The 14268-nt window shown below is 54.7% G+C and overlaps 4 protein-coding genes across 4 annotated transcripts; 3 read left to right on the forward strand and 1 right to left on the reverse strand.

Annotated features, from left to right (window-relative positions):
• Positions 1–243: 243 nt before the first annotated feature.
• BJX68DRAFT_236405 (isopenicillin N synthase family dioxygenase) lies at positions 244–1698 on the forward strand. The gene has a single exon (XM_071040006.1). It carries the CDS (start codon positions 574–576, stop codon positions 1633–1635), a length of 1062 nt encoding a protein of 353 aa, XP_070899472.1. The 5' UTR covers positions 244–573; the 3' UTR covers positions 1636–1698.
• A 434-nt stretch (positions 1699–2132) lies between these two features.
• BJX68DRAFT_236406 (putative MFS drug efflux transporter) lies at positions 2133–4101 on the forward strand. The gene is made up of 2 exons (XM_071040007.1): positions 2133–2506; positions 2579–4101. Exons 1-2 carry the CDS (start codon positions 2256–2258, stop codon positions 3957–3959), a joined length of 1632 nt encoding a protein of 543 aa, XP_070899473.1. The 5' UTR covers positions 2133–2255; the 3' UTR covers positions 3960–4101.
• A 462-nt stretch (positions 4102–4563) lies between these two features.
• BJX68DRAFT_266406 (S-adenosyl-L-methionine-dependent methyltransferase) lies at positions 4564–5978 on the forward strand (the record flags this gene model as incomplete). Its single annotated transcript, XM_071045503.1, has 3 exons — positions 4564–4788; positions 4859–5724; positions 5816–5978. The coding sequence occupies 3 exons, from the start codon at positions 4564–4566 to the stop codon at positions 5976–5978; spliced, it is 1254 nt and encodes a 417-aa protein (XP_070899474.1).
• Positions 5979–7054: 1076 nt separating this feature from the next.
• Positions 7055–14041, reverse strand: BJX68DRAFT_266407 (uncharacterized protein; the record flags this gene model as incomplete). Its single annotated transcript, XM_071045504.1, has 4 exons — positions 7055–7546; positions 7627–7715; positions 7769–8131; positions 8194–14041. The coding sequence occupies 4 exons, from the start codon at positions 14039–14041 to the stop codon at positions 7055–7057; spliced, it is 6792 nt and encodes a 2263-aa protein (XP_070899475.1).
• Between the last annotated feature and the right edge of the window lie 227 nt (positions 14042–14268).

A 14268-nucleotide genomic window follows, 5' to 3' on the forward strand; every position in this document is an offset into this window, starting at 1 on the left:
TGCCGAGGATCGATCTTCCTTCCTCGAGAGGCTCTACCGTGCCCACCCACTCCCCCACGTTTTCGTACTTACTTTTGTCGCCGACTCGACGTGTGCGGGGCGGCCAGGTCGAGCTAATCGAACGAGGTTACGAAGCCTCTGGATAGCATGAAAGCCGGGCCCGCGTATACATGTACCTAGTGTAGCGAGGATTTCCTCTTCTCGCATATCAAGTCTAACATGCCTACTAGTTGTTATGAATCAGGGCTTTCGGTTTTTACTTCCAACACCATCTAGACATGATACAGTCGTTTCTCTTTATGGAACAGAATCGATCCGTGATCGAGTATAGTACTATGTATCAGCTTGCTTTCCAATGACTTCCTTGCTCTCTGATGACGTGTGTACGAGGTACGCGGGTCCATCACCCTTTTCCAAAGGAGGACTCAAAAGTGCCCATGGTCTGGCCAACAAATTGCGAAATCAGTTCAAGCGACCATAGTAGTAGTCCTATCTGATCTACGGTGTAAGAACGACTTTCAGCCAACAGGATCCCCAAAGCCCCTTTCCAAACTATCGTCTCCGTCCGCCATCATGTCTCCCAGCGTCCCTACGTCCGCTAGCCCCGCGGTCCTAGCCACGAGCAAGCCAACAACTGGACCAGACATGAACCTCGACAGCGGCGATCGCCTCGAGATCCCCACTGTGGACATATCCCCCTTTCTAGCAGACCCGGACTCCCCCTCAGCCCAGGCGATCATCCCCATCGTGCGGTCTGCCTGCCGCTCAACGGGCTTCTTCCAGATCAGCGGCCACGGAATCAGCAAAGACCTGCAACAAGCGGTGTTCGCCGGCGCCAAAAAATTCTTCGCCCTCCCCTACGAGACCAAAAGAGCCCTGGACGCGCACGCAAACCAGGGCCTGCGAGGCTACGACGTCCTGGCCTCGCAGTCCTACCTAGACGACATCCTGCCGGACCTCAAGGAAGGCTTCTACACGGGCGTCGACCTGCCCGCCGACGACCCGCGCGTCCAGGCGCGCCGCTTCCTCATGGGGAGCAACGTCTGGCCCGACGCAGCCCTGCTCCCCGCGTCCGAGTTCCGCGAGCCCGCCGAGGCGTACCACGCCGCGCTGATGGGGCTCGCGATCCGAGTCCTGCAGCTCATCGAGCGCACGCTCCCCTACGGGCCCGGGATCTTCGACGAGTTCATCGCCAACGACCCCATCACGCCCATGCGCATGCTCCACTACCCGCCCGCGCGCCCGGAGACCGAGCGGCACGGCAAGACGCAGTACGGCGCCAGCGCGCACACGGATTTCGGCGCCATCACCCTGCTGCTGCAGGGGGAGAGTCCCGGGCTCGAGGTGCTCGATTCGCGGAATGGGGGCGAGGAGTGGGTGCCCGTTGCGCCGAATCCGGACGTGTACGTGGTCAACGTGGGCGATATGCTTAGTTTCTGGACCAGGGGCGAGTACAAGAGTAGCGTGCACCGGGTCATCAACCGCGAGCCCGGGGACCGGTATAGTATCGTGTTCTTTTTCGATGGGAATGGGGATGCCAAGTTGGCGCCGCTGGATGGGTCGCAGGAGGATGATCCGCTCACAGTCGAGCAGCATATGATCCGTAGGGTCGCGGAGAGCTATGGCAAGAAGTGAACCTATGCTGGAAGGTGGCGTTTTGCTGCTGGTGCCCTACTTGGGCTGCGGACTTTGACTACCTTTTCTCAATGTCTATTTTTACACTCGTAGTCCGAGTAGTACGTGATCGTCCCAAATTAATCAAAATGATCTACTCTAAATGCAGACATGTGGAACCGGAAATCCTATAGGTGGATACTAGAGCTGATGGCGCTAGAGAGCTAAAACATCAAGAGACGAGCCCTAGATTTCCATACAGCCCTAAGAAGAAGAAAAAAGAAGAATACCTTGCATACTCCGTACCTTGGGTACAATGGAGATAACTCTCGGCATAGTTCTGCCCTAATTTCAGGAAAAGCGCGGACATAATCCTTGTCTAGCGTCGGACAAGTAACGGGGATAACCGGCATAACCCTCACTAACACCGCCGCTGCTCCAGGCATCCCTGTCCGCAATGCATATTGACCTGGCCAATACGAATGTGGCACATGAATCCTGGGGATAGAGGTATACATGGTAAACGACGCGGGTCCTTGAATTATTACTGATGGCGATGGAACCACTTGCCCTAACGGACTGGAGGCAGGATTCTCCAGAACCGAATAGCACCACCAACCAGTAAATCAACTTTTCAAGACATGTCCGACAAAATTGCACCAGACATTGAGACAAACCATGTTCCCGCGCCAGCTCGTGCCAGATCAATCCAAGGCCTACGCTGGGTTGTCGTGGTGCTGGCCATTCTCACCTCCACCTTCTTCTACGGCCTCGACAACACGGTTGTGGCAGACATCCAGCCGACCGTGGTTCATAGATTCAACGCCATCGACAGACTCCCTTGGATCTCTGTCACGTTTCTGATCGGAGCGGCATCCACCAACTTTTTCTGATAAGTGCTGCAAGCTGTGCGCAAGGTCGTTGGGCGATTGCGATATGCTGACCTTGGAATTGTCTAGCGTACGGGCCAGGTTTACAGCCTATTCGATGTGAAATGGACGTACATTGTCTGCGTCGCCCTGTTCGAGGTGGGCTCTGCAGTGTGCGGCGCCGCGCCATCCATGACGGCGTTCCTCGTGGGCCGCACAATCTGCGGCCTGGGAGGATGTGGAATGTACACGGGGGTCATGATGATGCTGAGCTTCCTCACAACACCCGAGGAGCGCCCGGCATACCTGGGATTGACCGGACTCACCTGGGGTCTGGGGACGGTGCTGGGCCCGATCATCGGCGGCGCGTTTGCCCTGCACGCGAGTTGGCGATGGGGGCTGTACATCAACCTGGTCTTTGGCGCAATCGCAGCTCCGGTATACTTTCTCATGATCCCGGGATTGCAAACCACGCAAGGATCGATTGTCTCGCGGTGGAAAAAGGTCGATTTCCTGGGCACCATCTTGATTGTCGGGCTGCTCATCTCGTGTCTCATGGCGATCAACTTCGGAGGTATCCTCTATCCCTGGGATAGCGGACGGATCATCGCGCTCTTTGTTGTGACGGGTGCCCTGGCGGTCGCATTCGGCCTCCAGCAGGCGCTCTGCATCGGAACCAGCCCCGACCACCGATCGTTCCCAGTCCAGTTCCTGCGCAACCCGCAAGTCCTCCTGATCTTCACGGCCGAGATCTGTGCGACAACGCTCACCTTTACGCCAATCTACTTTCTCCCGCTGTACTTCCAGCTCGTCCAGGCGGACACCGCTCTCCAGTCAGGCATCAAGTGTTTCCCGCTGGTCACCTTCCTGGTCGTCACCATCGTCGCCAACGGCATGGCCACGGCGCGCTACCCCTGGTTCCAGCCGTGGTTCCTCGCCGGTTCGATCCTCGGCCTCGCCGGCGCCGTGCTGCTGTACCGCGTGGACGAAGCAACGACCGACGCACGCGTCTACGGCTCCTCGATCCTCATCGGCCTTGGCGCGGGCTGCTTCGTCACGCTGTGTTTTGCAGCCGCCCAGACGCAGGTGGACAAGGCGGAGATCCCGCACGCGGTGGCGTTTATGGCCTTTGCGCAGCAGGGCGGCGCCGCGGTTACCCTGGCCATCTCCAACAGCGTGTTTCTGAACGATGCGGTGCGCCAGATGGGGCGGGTCCTCCCCCACGTGCCCCGCGTGAGTATCCAGAGGATCCTCTCGGGGCTGGGGGATGAGATCCTCGATTCATTCAGCGCGGTTGATAGGGAGAGAGTCTCGCGGACGGTCGCTGGGAGCCTCAGCAAGGCGTATATTGTGACGATTGCCTGCGGCGCCCTGGCTGTTGTTCTTTCCTTGTTTATCAAACGAGACGGGGATTGGGAGAAGCGGGCAAAGTCTGCGGTTGGCAATGTGCTCGGTCGGTCCACGAGAGCCAACTAACGGAGTGAGGGAGGAATGGATGCAAATAGATGAGTGGCGTTGTATCTAGCTGTTGCCAGGGGTTACTTGATTACAGGAATTGTGGACGAAAAATGGTTGAGAATAGATATACCGTCGTGGAATTGGTGCTGATATTGACAAGTCATTTTATTACGAAATTCCAGTCTTTCTTGAATACAAGAGATTAACCTTTTTTTTGTTGTTTTTTTTTTTTTTTTTCTTAAAAAGAGATAAATTATGATGAAATTTCTAACCCCAAGTTGGTTGCTTGTCTGCGTGGAATATGCAGCAACACCAAATTCTCCCATAGATCTCCTATCAATGACCGCCGTACAGAGCTTGTCGTGGCAGGTCTTATCTAACAGACATGATCAGCTTGAAGGCTGAAGGAAAAACTGGATAGGTTGGCCCTCACAAGGCCGCATTGCTTTCCCAGTGCCCATGCTCGGGTCCGCTGCACCGACTCTCGCACGCGGGTCCATTCACGGCGAATGTGGCAGGCAGATTCTCTACAAAGAGGGCAGAGCTACAGTAGATCAATCATGGCGCGATCAAAAGAAGAGAAGCGGAAGAAGGAGAATAGACAATATTCCAAGAAAGCACAATGCCTACGTTGACCGAACTCGCGCAGAATATCCTGGACAGTGCTCGTGCGCTCGACGAGTACACTGCATCTCAGGGACTGGAGCCCACCTCCTTGACCCAGCATACGCTCCCAACCCTCTCCGGTGATCTCGAGGTAGCCCGAAAGAAGCTCGTGGATTCGGCCACTGAGCTGAAAGCTCTGGTTCAAGGCCCCATCGGCCAGCTCTACGACGTTTTGTTTGCAGTATGTTGTCCATCCCCTTTAGGTCCAAAACCACAACCAAAACCACACCTACACCACTAACACTATTCAGTTCACGGATCTCATGAGCATCCGCTTCATCTACCGGCATAATGTCCCGCACCACGTCCCCCTCGAAGGCGACATCTCCATCTCCGACCTCGCCGACAAGACCAAGCTGGATCCCATCCGCCTCCGGCGCTACCTCCAGCACACCATCATGTACCACGTCTTCACCGAGTCGCGGCCCGGGTTCGTCGCCCACTCGGCGGCCTCGCGCCTCCTAAGCACCGACCCCGCAGCTCTCGACACGGTGGGGTTCCTCGTCGAAGAGCTCGCGCCCGCAGGGACCAAGGTGATCGAAGCCGAGGCGCAGTGGCCCGACTCGGCCGAGCCCAACGAGACCGGGTTTAACGTCGCCTTCAACACCGCCGACTCGTTCTACCGCGAGATCGCAAAGACGGACGAGCGTGCGCGCCGCTTTGGCGCCGCCATGCGCTTCATGACCAGCGGGACCTTCTACGACATCGCGCATCTGATCCGCGGGTATGACTGGAAGGCCCTGGATGTGCCGGGGGCCGTCATGGTGGACGTGGGAGGCGGGCAGGGGGCAGTGAGCCGGGCGCTTGCCGGCGCGACTACGCATCTTCGCTTCGTCGTCCAGGACCTCGAGGGGACGGTCCTCGAGGGCCAGCGGATACTGCCCCGGCATCTGCACGACCGGATCACCTTCCAGGCGCATGATTTCTTCACGCCGCAACCCGTCAAGCACGCCGACATCTACTTTTTCCGATATATCCTGCACAACTGGGCGGACAAGTATGCCGTCCAGATCCTGCGGAACCTGATCCCGGCAATGAAGGCGGGATCTCGCGTGATTATCTACGAATTCCTTTTACCGGACGTCTCGCAGCCGGAATGGACGAAGAAACAGTGGCGGTACGAATCTTTCTTCTTCCTTTTCCTCATCCCAAATCTCGCAACATCTTGGAGACAGACATCGCTGACTGTGAATTGATCAACATCTTAGGAACCTCGATATGATCCAAATGCTGGGATGGAACTCCCTGGAACGGACCGAGTCGGACTGGAAATCCCTCTTTGCATTGGTTGACCCCCGTTTGCAGTTTGTTGGGACAAAGACCCCCGAGGGTAGCATAGTTTCTCTGATTGAGGCTATCTGGCACCCATAGATGATTTCGTTTCTGCTCTACCTGCCTGCCCATTTACAATCTCTGAGTCCAAGCCTTGATTGCTCTGTCGCCTGCTTCGCGCTCTCTGTTCGTTTGGAAGGCTGAGGGAGTTGGGTATCTGTTCAGACACTGGTCAATCAATCTAGAATTGAAAAGACCGCGCCAAAGCAAATCCGTCGTCAAACCCAGCGTTACGGTCCAATCCCCATATAGCAGTATCCCAGAAGCGGCTCCCAGGGTCGACAATATTAGTAGTACTGGCCTCACCAAGCCAAGGTAAGAGAGCCAATATGGGCAGACCACCCTTGGCAATCCAATCAATTGTCTCTGGCGCGGCTTCGTAATGTGTATCTAGTCTTTCTACCTCGCTAGTAGCAGCAATGCGTACACTGCGCGAACGTAACCATTCATATATAGAGCGTTTTCAAACAAGGTCTTTCGGTCAAAGGGCATCCATCTACAGAAGTCCAGTGTCAACATATACAAGATTCGAGATCGGCACGAACTGTTCAAGAGTACCGAGAGGGAATGCATGTACCTAGACAAGTGAGTTTCTGCGCAACTAACGAATCTGATAACTAGATTCACTTAGCTTAGTCAAAGTAGGCATCTGTGCTTCACCTGGGCAGCCGAGGCTGTATACCCAATCCAACCAAGCCCGCCAGGATGAGGAGAATGGGATGGGAAGTATGGCTGCTTGGGATCTATCCATGGCTACGCCTGCTGTTTTTCACTGCCAGATGATACTTTTCACATGGGGGTGTGCCTCGCTTTATAGGTTTTATTGCATGGGCTTTGGATATAATCTATCAATAGCGTTGTTGGTTTCGAATTTCTGCTTTAATTGATGAAGCCCTGCATAGCCAGGCTAACATTAGGTACGAACTTGAGTTGAGATGAATTGAGCTAGACTGAATAATAGCTTGGTTACTTGGTACAAAGGACATAATCTATCTATCATCCTTCCATTATCAATAGTTGGCTTGTGGTGCCGTCCAAGGAGCGAGATAGTATCCAAAGTCAGTTACTAAAAGTTGAATCAGTCTAGCTACTAACCATAACGCAACTGCATCCATCTATTCCTTCAACGCAACACCCAGATGCCGGAAAACAAAATCAAAAGCCTCCACTATCCGCTCCCACTTCTTCCCATCCCCATCACTAAACAGATCAAAGAGATGCGGCTGTCCCTCCAACACCGAGATCCCGGCATCCACTCCAGCCGCAACAAGTGCCTCGTATGTCCGCTGCGACTGCTGCCACGGGATCAGGTCGTCTTCCGTCCCGTGCACCAGATAGGTTGGCGACCGGACCTCGCCCCGGACGATGTGAGCAAGAGGGCTGAACCTGGCGATCTGTTCAGGGGATGGTTGCGGGAGACGCGCTAATTGCCGTTGCTCCTCGGCAGGTAGTTGGCGGGCGGTGGCCTTGGACGGGAGGCCGTTGGCAAGGACTGGGAGCATCTGACCGCGCCAGTTCATGTGAAGGATGATTCGAGATCGGGGGTCTGACGGGCACATCCATCCCCCGGTTGCCCGCTTCGAGGGCGGGACGTTGTAGCTTGTGATCTTATTTGCGCTATTAGTCAACACTGACACGGGCACACCATGCATGTATACAAGCGAGGGTAGGAACAAGGAACGCATACAGGTTGATCATACACTCCCTCCAGAAGGTCATAATCACCATTCTGGGCTTCGGCCTCGGACTTGTTCGGGAAGTTGGGTGCTTGCCAGCCTTCGATTCAAGGTTAGTACAGTACGCAGCTGGAATAACAGCACAGCACTTACAGGGATCTTCATAGTCAGTCGGACAGTAAAACGAAAGGATCGCGTCCGGAGCCTTGACGTCGGGTGTCCATCCTAGCGTCAGAGCCAACGTGCCACCAGTGGACCAGCCAACCACGGCGACACGGCTATCATCAATCCGTAAGTAGGGCGACGCGTGCAGCTTCAAAGACGACAGCTGCGTTCGCGCCCAGACAAAAGCATCCCGGACATCACGCATTGGGCCGTCAACAATATTGATCTCGGGACATAGTCGGTAGTCTACACTGACAGGAAGAATGCCATGGCGGATGAGATGTTGGACTTGCTTTGTTCGAATATCTTTTCTCGAAAGCATGACATGTCCGCCGCCGTGGATTAGCAGGGCTAGTGACCAGAGTCAGCTTTGAGTCGCAATAAGTGCAAAGCAAATCAATAAGCGTACATACCAACAGGCCATTTCTTTGGCGAGGATAACCCGGCGGCGCCCGCCATTGAACTTGATGACGGATAGTAGATATCCGCACGCAGAATCACCCCATCTGGAGTGGCGTTGAATGATACAGTCTCCATCTCTGTTTCCTCCTTCTTCCTCTCAATCCATGACGCTGTGACAGGCGGTTCAGCCGCCTTGTTAGTGAAGCCCGTGATGATCCGCACGGTGTTGGACTCCAGGCTCGGGCCCTCGGTCATTGCCACGTGCTGGAACCCAACGTTCCGCATGCACCGCTCCCAAAAGGCTTCATCGGCAAGAACGTGCTGACGACCATCGTTGAACAACCACCAACCTTCCAAGAGGCCAAAGACAAGATCGAACCAGAACATGTTCTTGGTAAACTCGACCAGAGACACAAATCCACCAGGCCGTAGCATCTGGTAGATATGGCCGAGGGAGTTGGGCAAGTTACTCGTGGCGTGGATGCAGTTCGTCGAGAGGATCGTATCAAAGGACTGGACGAATTTCTGAGGGATGTCCTTTTCTATGTCCAACACCTGGAACTCCATGCAATCATATTTGGAAAACTTTCGTCTTCCAGCGGCAACGAGCGATGGCGATATGTCGGTAAAGGTATAATTGAATGGAATCCCGGAGCGTACGAGGATGTCGACTACCCATTTGGTTGTCGAGCCTGTCCCCGCGCCTAGTTCTAGGATCCGAACGGGCATTGAACGATTACTCAGGGCCTGTTGGAGGAACTTCGCCAGTAACTGACTCATGGCCCGATACATTGGCCCGTTGCTGTACACCTCTTCCAAGAGCTCCTTGTTCTTTTTGGTTCCGAAGAGAAGTTGAAGGGGGTCCCGCTCCCCGCTGACAAGCTTTGACATGATTGAGCCACACAGATGGAGTAACTCGTGCTCCTTGGCGTGTTGTGGGTGAGCGCGGATGATCTCTGAGTAGATTTCTGCGGAGGTTGCCGCGTCAAGGGGCTTTTCAGTGCGGATATACTCCTTGCCCGTGTAGTCAACGATCTGGCCGTCTCGCAGGACTTCATAAAGCACACCGCGGAGACGGTCGTGTTTGGGCAAGACCGGCAGTAGTGGGATAGTTTGCCCCGGCTGGATCGCATCTAGTGGGCAACCCAGGTCACGGAAGGTCTCAACAACGTAAGCAAGTACAAGTTGCGCCTGTGTGGGGTAGACATTCTTCCAGAACCCTATGAATCCCGTTTCCGTTGCATACAGGTCATAGTCGAACTGGATCTTTTCAAAAGCCAGCTGAGGATTGCACCCACTGTCTGGGAGTGAGATCCGCTCATAGTCAGTTTCGGTACCTGGGGTAGAAGTTCCCAAGCTCCCGGTTCCTGAGCTGGATGGCAATGAGGATGAAAGCCTTTCTGCCCCACTGCCCGTTCCAAAAACCATGTCGGCTAGGTCACCAAAGGTGGACTCTGTGGTGAGCAGCGTCACGTCAATCCTCGCACCAAAGGATCGCTCAATATCGCTCGCAAGTTCCATGCAGAGAAGTGAGTCGAGACCTTGATCAGCGAGGTTTGTTGTTCGAATGAAGTTGCTGGCCGGAACCTCCAAGTGGCTGGCGACCAACTGGGCCAACTGCAACCGAAGGTTTTCGTCTCTTTGAGAGTCTGGGCGGGCTGCCTTGGGACCCGCGACCGCGATATCGGGAAGAGGCGCCTGGCTTTGCGAATCGTCCTCTTCAAAATTCCCCTCTTCTTCATCGGCGCTATTTCCGCGAGCGCCCCGGCGGGCAAGGTAGGCGCTCAGAGATCCGAAAGTCACTAGATCTTGCAGATCTTCCTGCGGAATGTTGATGCCAAAGGTTGTGCTAACCTCAGAGACAATTTCCGTGATCATCAAGGAATCAATGCCCAGATCTTCCAGTGTCGCTTGGCTGCGAAATTCCTGCTCGGGAACGTCTGTGATTTTGGAAAGAAGCTGTCGAAGTTCCTTTTCGATACCCGGCGTCTTTTGTTTTCGGACCGCCCGGGCTTTTGCGGGAGTAGAGGACGGCGCTGCAGGAGGTTGAGGAGCAGCAAAAGGTGTCTCCGAAAATGACGCCGCCACGGGATTGGATAGTCCTGCTGCGGAGTTGGTTGTAGTGGTTGTGGACGTTGCTGCTGCTGCGGTGGTAGACGTAGTCGAGGAATTAGCTCTTGACAACACCCTGCTAAGCGATGTGATGAGAACTCTGCTGAAGTGAGCGCCGACGACCATCAAAACGAGCTCTCCGGTTGTAGCATCAAAGACGTAGACATCATTCTCAACCTGCTTGTCGTTGACAACATTCAGATTTGAGAATACCCCCCAGCACCCATGTCCGGGCTGTGATGACGAAGCAGAGAACTTCGGGCTTATTGATAGTCGATCAACCTTGGTGCAAACATATACATCCGTATCCGCACAGTCTCTGAGACTGTTGGCGTGCAGTCCAGCCACCTGCAAGAAGTTATCCAAGGCCAGAGGGTTACAGACCTGTTCTGCAGCCCATGGCAACGGGGGATTGTGAAGCACGACGTCGGCGGCAACTTGGCCAGATTTAGCCACAACACGCGAGACTCCCTTGTAATAGTCGTCGTATTGGACAACCCGGTTAAACACCTTGTAGACGAGAGCACCATGCATGGCCTCGCCATCGGCCTGGGAAAGAAGTTCCTTGATCCGGCTATAGGGAAGCAGTCGCGCAGTCCGGTCAAACTCGGCCTTTGTATGATTGTTGTCGTTGACAATGGTGACAGCTCCAGTTGCGTGCACAGCTGGCTCCTGTTGTCGTGGTCCCTTGAGCGGTTGTGAGACAAAGGAGAATGACCAACTGTTGTTGTTGGCTTGCTGATCCAGCTGCAGAGCCAAATCCGTATCCTGGCTCAATCCCAAAGGCGCAACAATCTCGAGAGAGTGAAACGCGGACACATCACCAATTCCCAGAATTTTGACCGCTCGGGCGACCAGCTCAATGTAGAGTGGCGCAGGACAGAGAGGATTGTTAAGGACAGCATGGCCTTGGACTACTCTCTGCCATTCATCGCTGCGGGGATTGACGCGAATCCTAGCAGTCTGCCGGTCAGCGCTAAGCCACGTGGGAGAGAAAAGGAGTTGATTGTTTTGGATATCCTTGTCTCTGCTGTCCGTGTCGTCCGTGGTGGAGACTGGGCCAGTGGCAGGCTTTTCCTCCACCCAATCCAACCAGTGCCTAGTCTTCTCGAACGGAAAAGGCGGCAGGTTGAGCGGAGTGTAGGCGGCTCTCTCGACACGATGGAATGGCCAGAACTGAACACGGTGGTGGCCATTGCGCCATAGTTGAACTGTGGCATCAACCAAAGACCCAATAGCGCTGGGGCTACTAAGATTGAGGGGGATAAAAGTGTGGCTGTGTACGTCGTCGCCCACGGCACGGCGCGCCATGCTTGTGATGGATGAATTGGATCCTGCCTCGAGCCAGATACATGAGCCAAGGCGATGTACGATGCGGCTGATAGCCTGGCCTAAATATACCGGAATTCGGGTATGCTGGGCAATCAGCTGCGGCGTGGGGGCGGGCCATGATGAGCCATCTGAGCAGGTCTCAAGAGGAATCCGTGGGGAACAATAAGTTAGGGTCCCGGCCAGAGATTCGAGAGCCGGTAGAATATCGTCGGTGAAGCGAGAATGGAAGCCATGTGTTACGTTCAGCTTCTTATACTTGACCGCCGAGGAAAGCCGAAGTTTGTTAATTAGCCCGTCGATGGCGGCGTTGGAGCCAACCACCACGTGGCTCTTTGGTCCGTTGAAGCATGCAATCTCTAGCCTGTCGTTTGGTGAGGAGTTTGCGATGATTAGATCCTGCGTCGTCTTAAGATCGGCGTCTAGTGCAACCATTTCTCCGCGCTCGGATCCCCACTCCTGTTGCATCAGCGCAGCGCGGCCGTGAACCAGCTTCAGACCGTCCTCGAGGGTGAGGATACCTGCAACAGTCATTCCAACCAGCTGGCCGAATGAGTGGCCCACGATGCAGTCAACGCGCAGGCCAGAGTCCATCCAGGTTTTGGCGGAGGCATACTGCAGGGCGAACTGCATTGTCTGAAGACCGACAATATCATCGCGCGGGTTGGACTCGTAAATGCCCGGGTAGATGCTGTTGCTACCAAGTGATTTCAGAATCCGATCACATTCATCGAGATAAGACCGAAACAGTCCCGAGGCCTCCGTCACGGCCGGGTTGAGGCCGACAGATCGGTTGGTCTGGCCGCCAAATGCGAGCACAATCGGCTTGGAGTTAGTCACAGCCGTCTGCGCTGGAGCAGAGTCCGGCACAGATGACACGATGCGCAGCTGGTCATCAAGTTCGGACATGCTGGACACGCTAGTTGCCACGATATTTGGTAGGGATCGGTTTTGTTGATCAGCTAGGTTGAACGCGAAATCCGCCAGGGTGTTCCTGCTTGATAAGGGGGGCAGCTGGTTGATGTACGTGCGCAGTCGCGAAGCTAGCTCACTGAGCCTTTGAGGGGAATGTGCGGAAAGAAAAACAGGATAGCGGGCCGGCGAAGCCAGCGAAGCCAGAGAAGAAGCTCTCCTCTGTGCGGACAATTTGGGAGCTTCCTTGACTACCACGGCTGCGATGCTGCCGCCGGCGCCGTAGTTGTTGACGCAAGCAATGAATGTCTTTGCAGTCCACGGCACGGAGGATGTAGGAATGAGCAGGTTCGGTTCCAGGGCGATCTTCGGGTTAAGCTGTTTGAAGCTGCCCTGTCTGGGTATAACACCTCGCTTCATCATCAATAATGTTTTGATAAGGCCAGCCACGCCTGATGCACCTTCTGTGTGGCCAATGTTACCCTTCACCGAAGCAAAGTGAAAGGGCTCCTGACGTCGTCCCTGGCAGCCGAATACCTCGCGAATGCCTTCATATTCTTGTGGATCGCCGATCCTCGTCCCAGTGCCGTGGGCTTCCAGGTAGGTCACTTCTTCTGGAGATACATTCGCTTGCTTGAGAACTCTGCGGTATAGAGAGGTCTGCGAAGGGCTGTATGGCACAGTGATCGGAACTAGGTTACTGCTCTGAGCTACGGCAGTGGATAAGATCACGCCTTGGATGTTGTCGTTGTCGGCCAACGCATTCGACAACTTTTTCAACACCACCAGGCCAATGCCCTCTCCACGGCAGTATCCGTCTGCGTCCGCGTCAAATGACTTGGTTGGTCCTGTTGGGCTCAAGAATGAAGCTCCAGACAGGTTCTGGAAGAAATACGGACTCGTAAAGAGAGAAACGCCGCCCGCGACGGCGCTGTAACAGTTCCCAAGCACAATCGCGTTGCAGGCAGCATCAATGGCCACCATAGAAGATGAGCACGCTGTATCAACGGACACAGAGGGGCCCGTCCAGCCAAAGTAGTGACTGATCTTCCCCGTCAAGAAGGCGCGAAGGGTTCCCAGTGTTGAGAATGCATTTGGCGGATGTGCTGCCACATTGTCATTGTAATCAGATGCGCAAACACCGACATAGCAGCCCACATCTGTGCGCGGCTCAACCGGGCCAAAATACCCTGAGGATTCGAGAGCGTGATAGGCCACCTGTAGCAATAGGCGTTGCTGGGGGTCCATCGAGGCAGCTTCACGACTCGACTTGCGGAAGAACTTGTGGTCAAAGGCGTCGATGTCTGAAATCCAGTTGGCGTTGTAAATGGATTTCTCCTGGTGCCGTCGACTTTCTGTCGTAGCAAAGCGATCTTTAGATGCCGGTTCGCACATGGACCTGCCCTCGTCCAGAAGTTGCCAGTACTCATCCAGAGAGTCGGCACCGGGGAACTTGCAGGCCATGCCGATGACGGCGACCGCATGGTCTGGGTAACCGTCGACCATTTTCTGAGGGGGGAAGTATATCGTCAATCCCCTTTCCGGTTGTTGAATAGTGCGGAACGAGTGTTGAGATGCTTGAACGAAGAGAAAGTCAAGCTGAATGATTCACGGTAGTCATTGAGACAGCTGTTGATTTATCCATATTCGTTTTTGATGATTATCAGAATAGTTCAAATAATCCGCAGACGCAGGTAGATTGCTGCGCGGGTCCGGTTCAGCTGAAGGCGACC

This window comes from Aspergillus pseudodeflectus (genome assembly GCF_044049435.1).
Source record: "Aspergillus pseudodeflectus strain CBS 756.74 chromosome Unknown BJX68scaffold_19, whole genome shotgun sequence".
In the NCBI taxonomy this organism is placed as follows: domain Eukaryota; kingdom Fungi; phylum Ascomycota; class Eurotiomycetes; order Eurotiales; family Aspergillaceae; genus Aspergillus; species Aspergillus pseudodeflectus.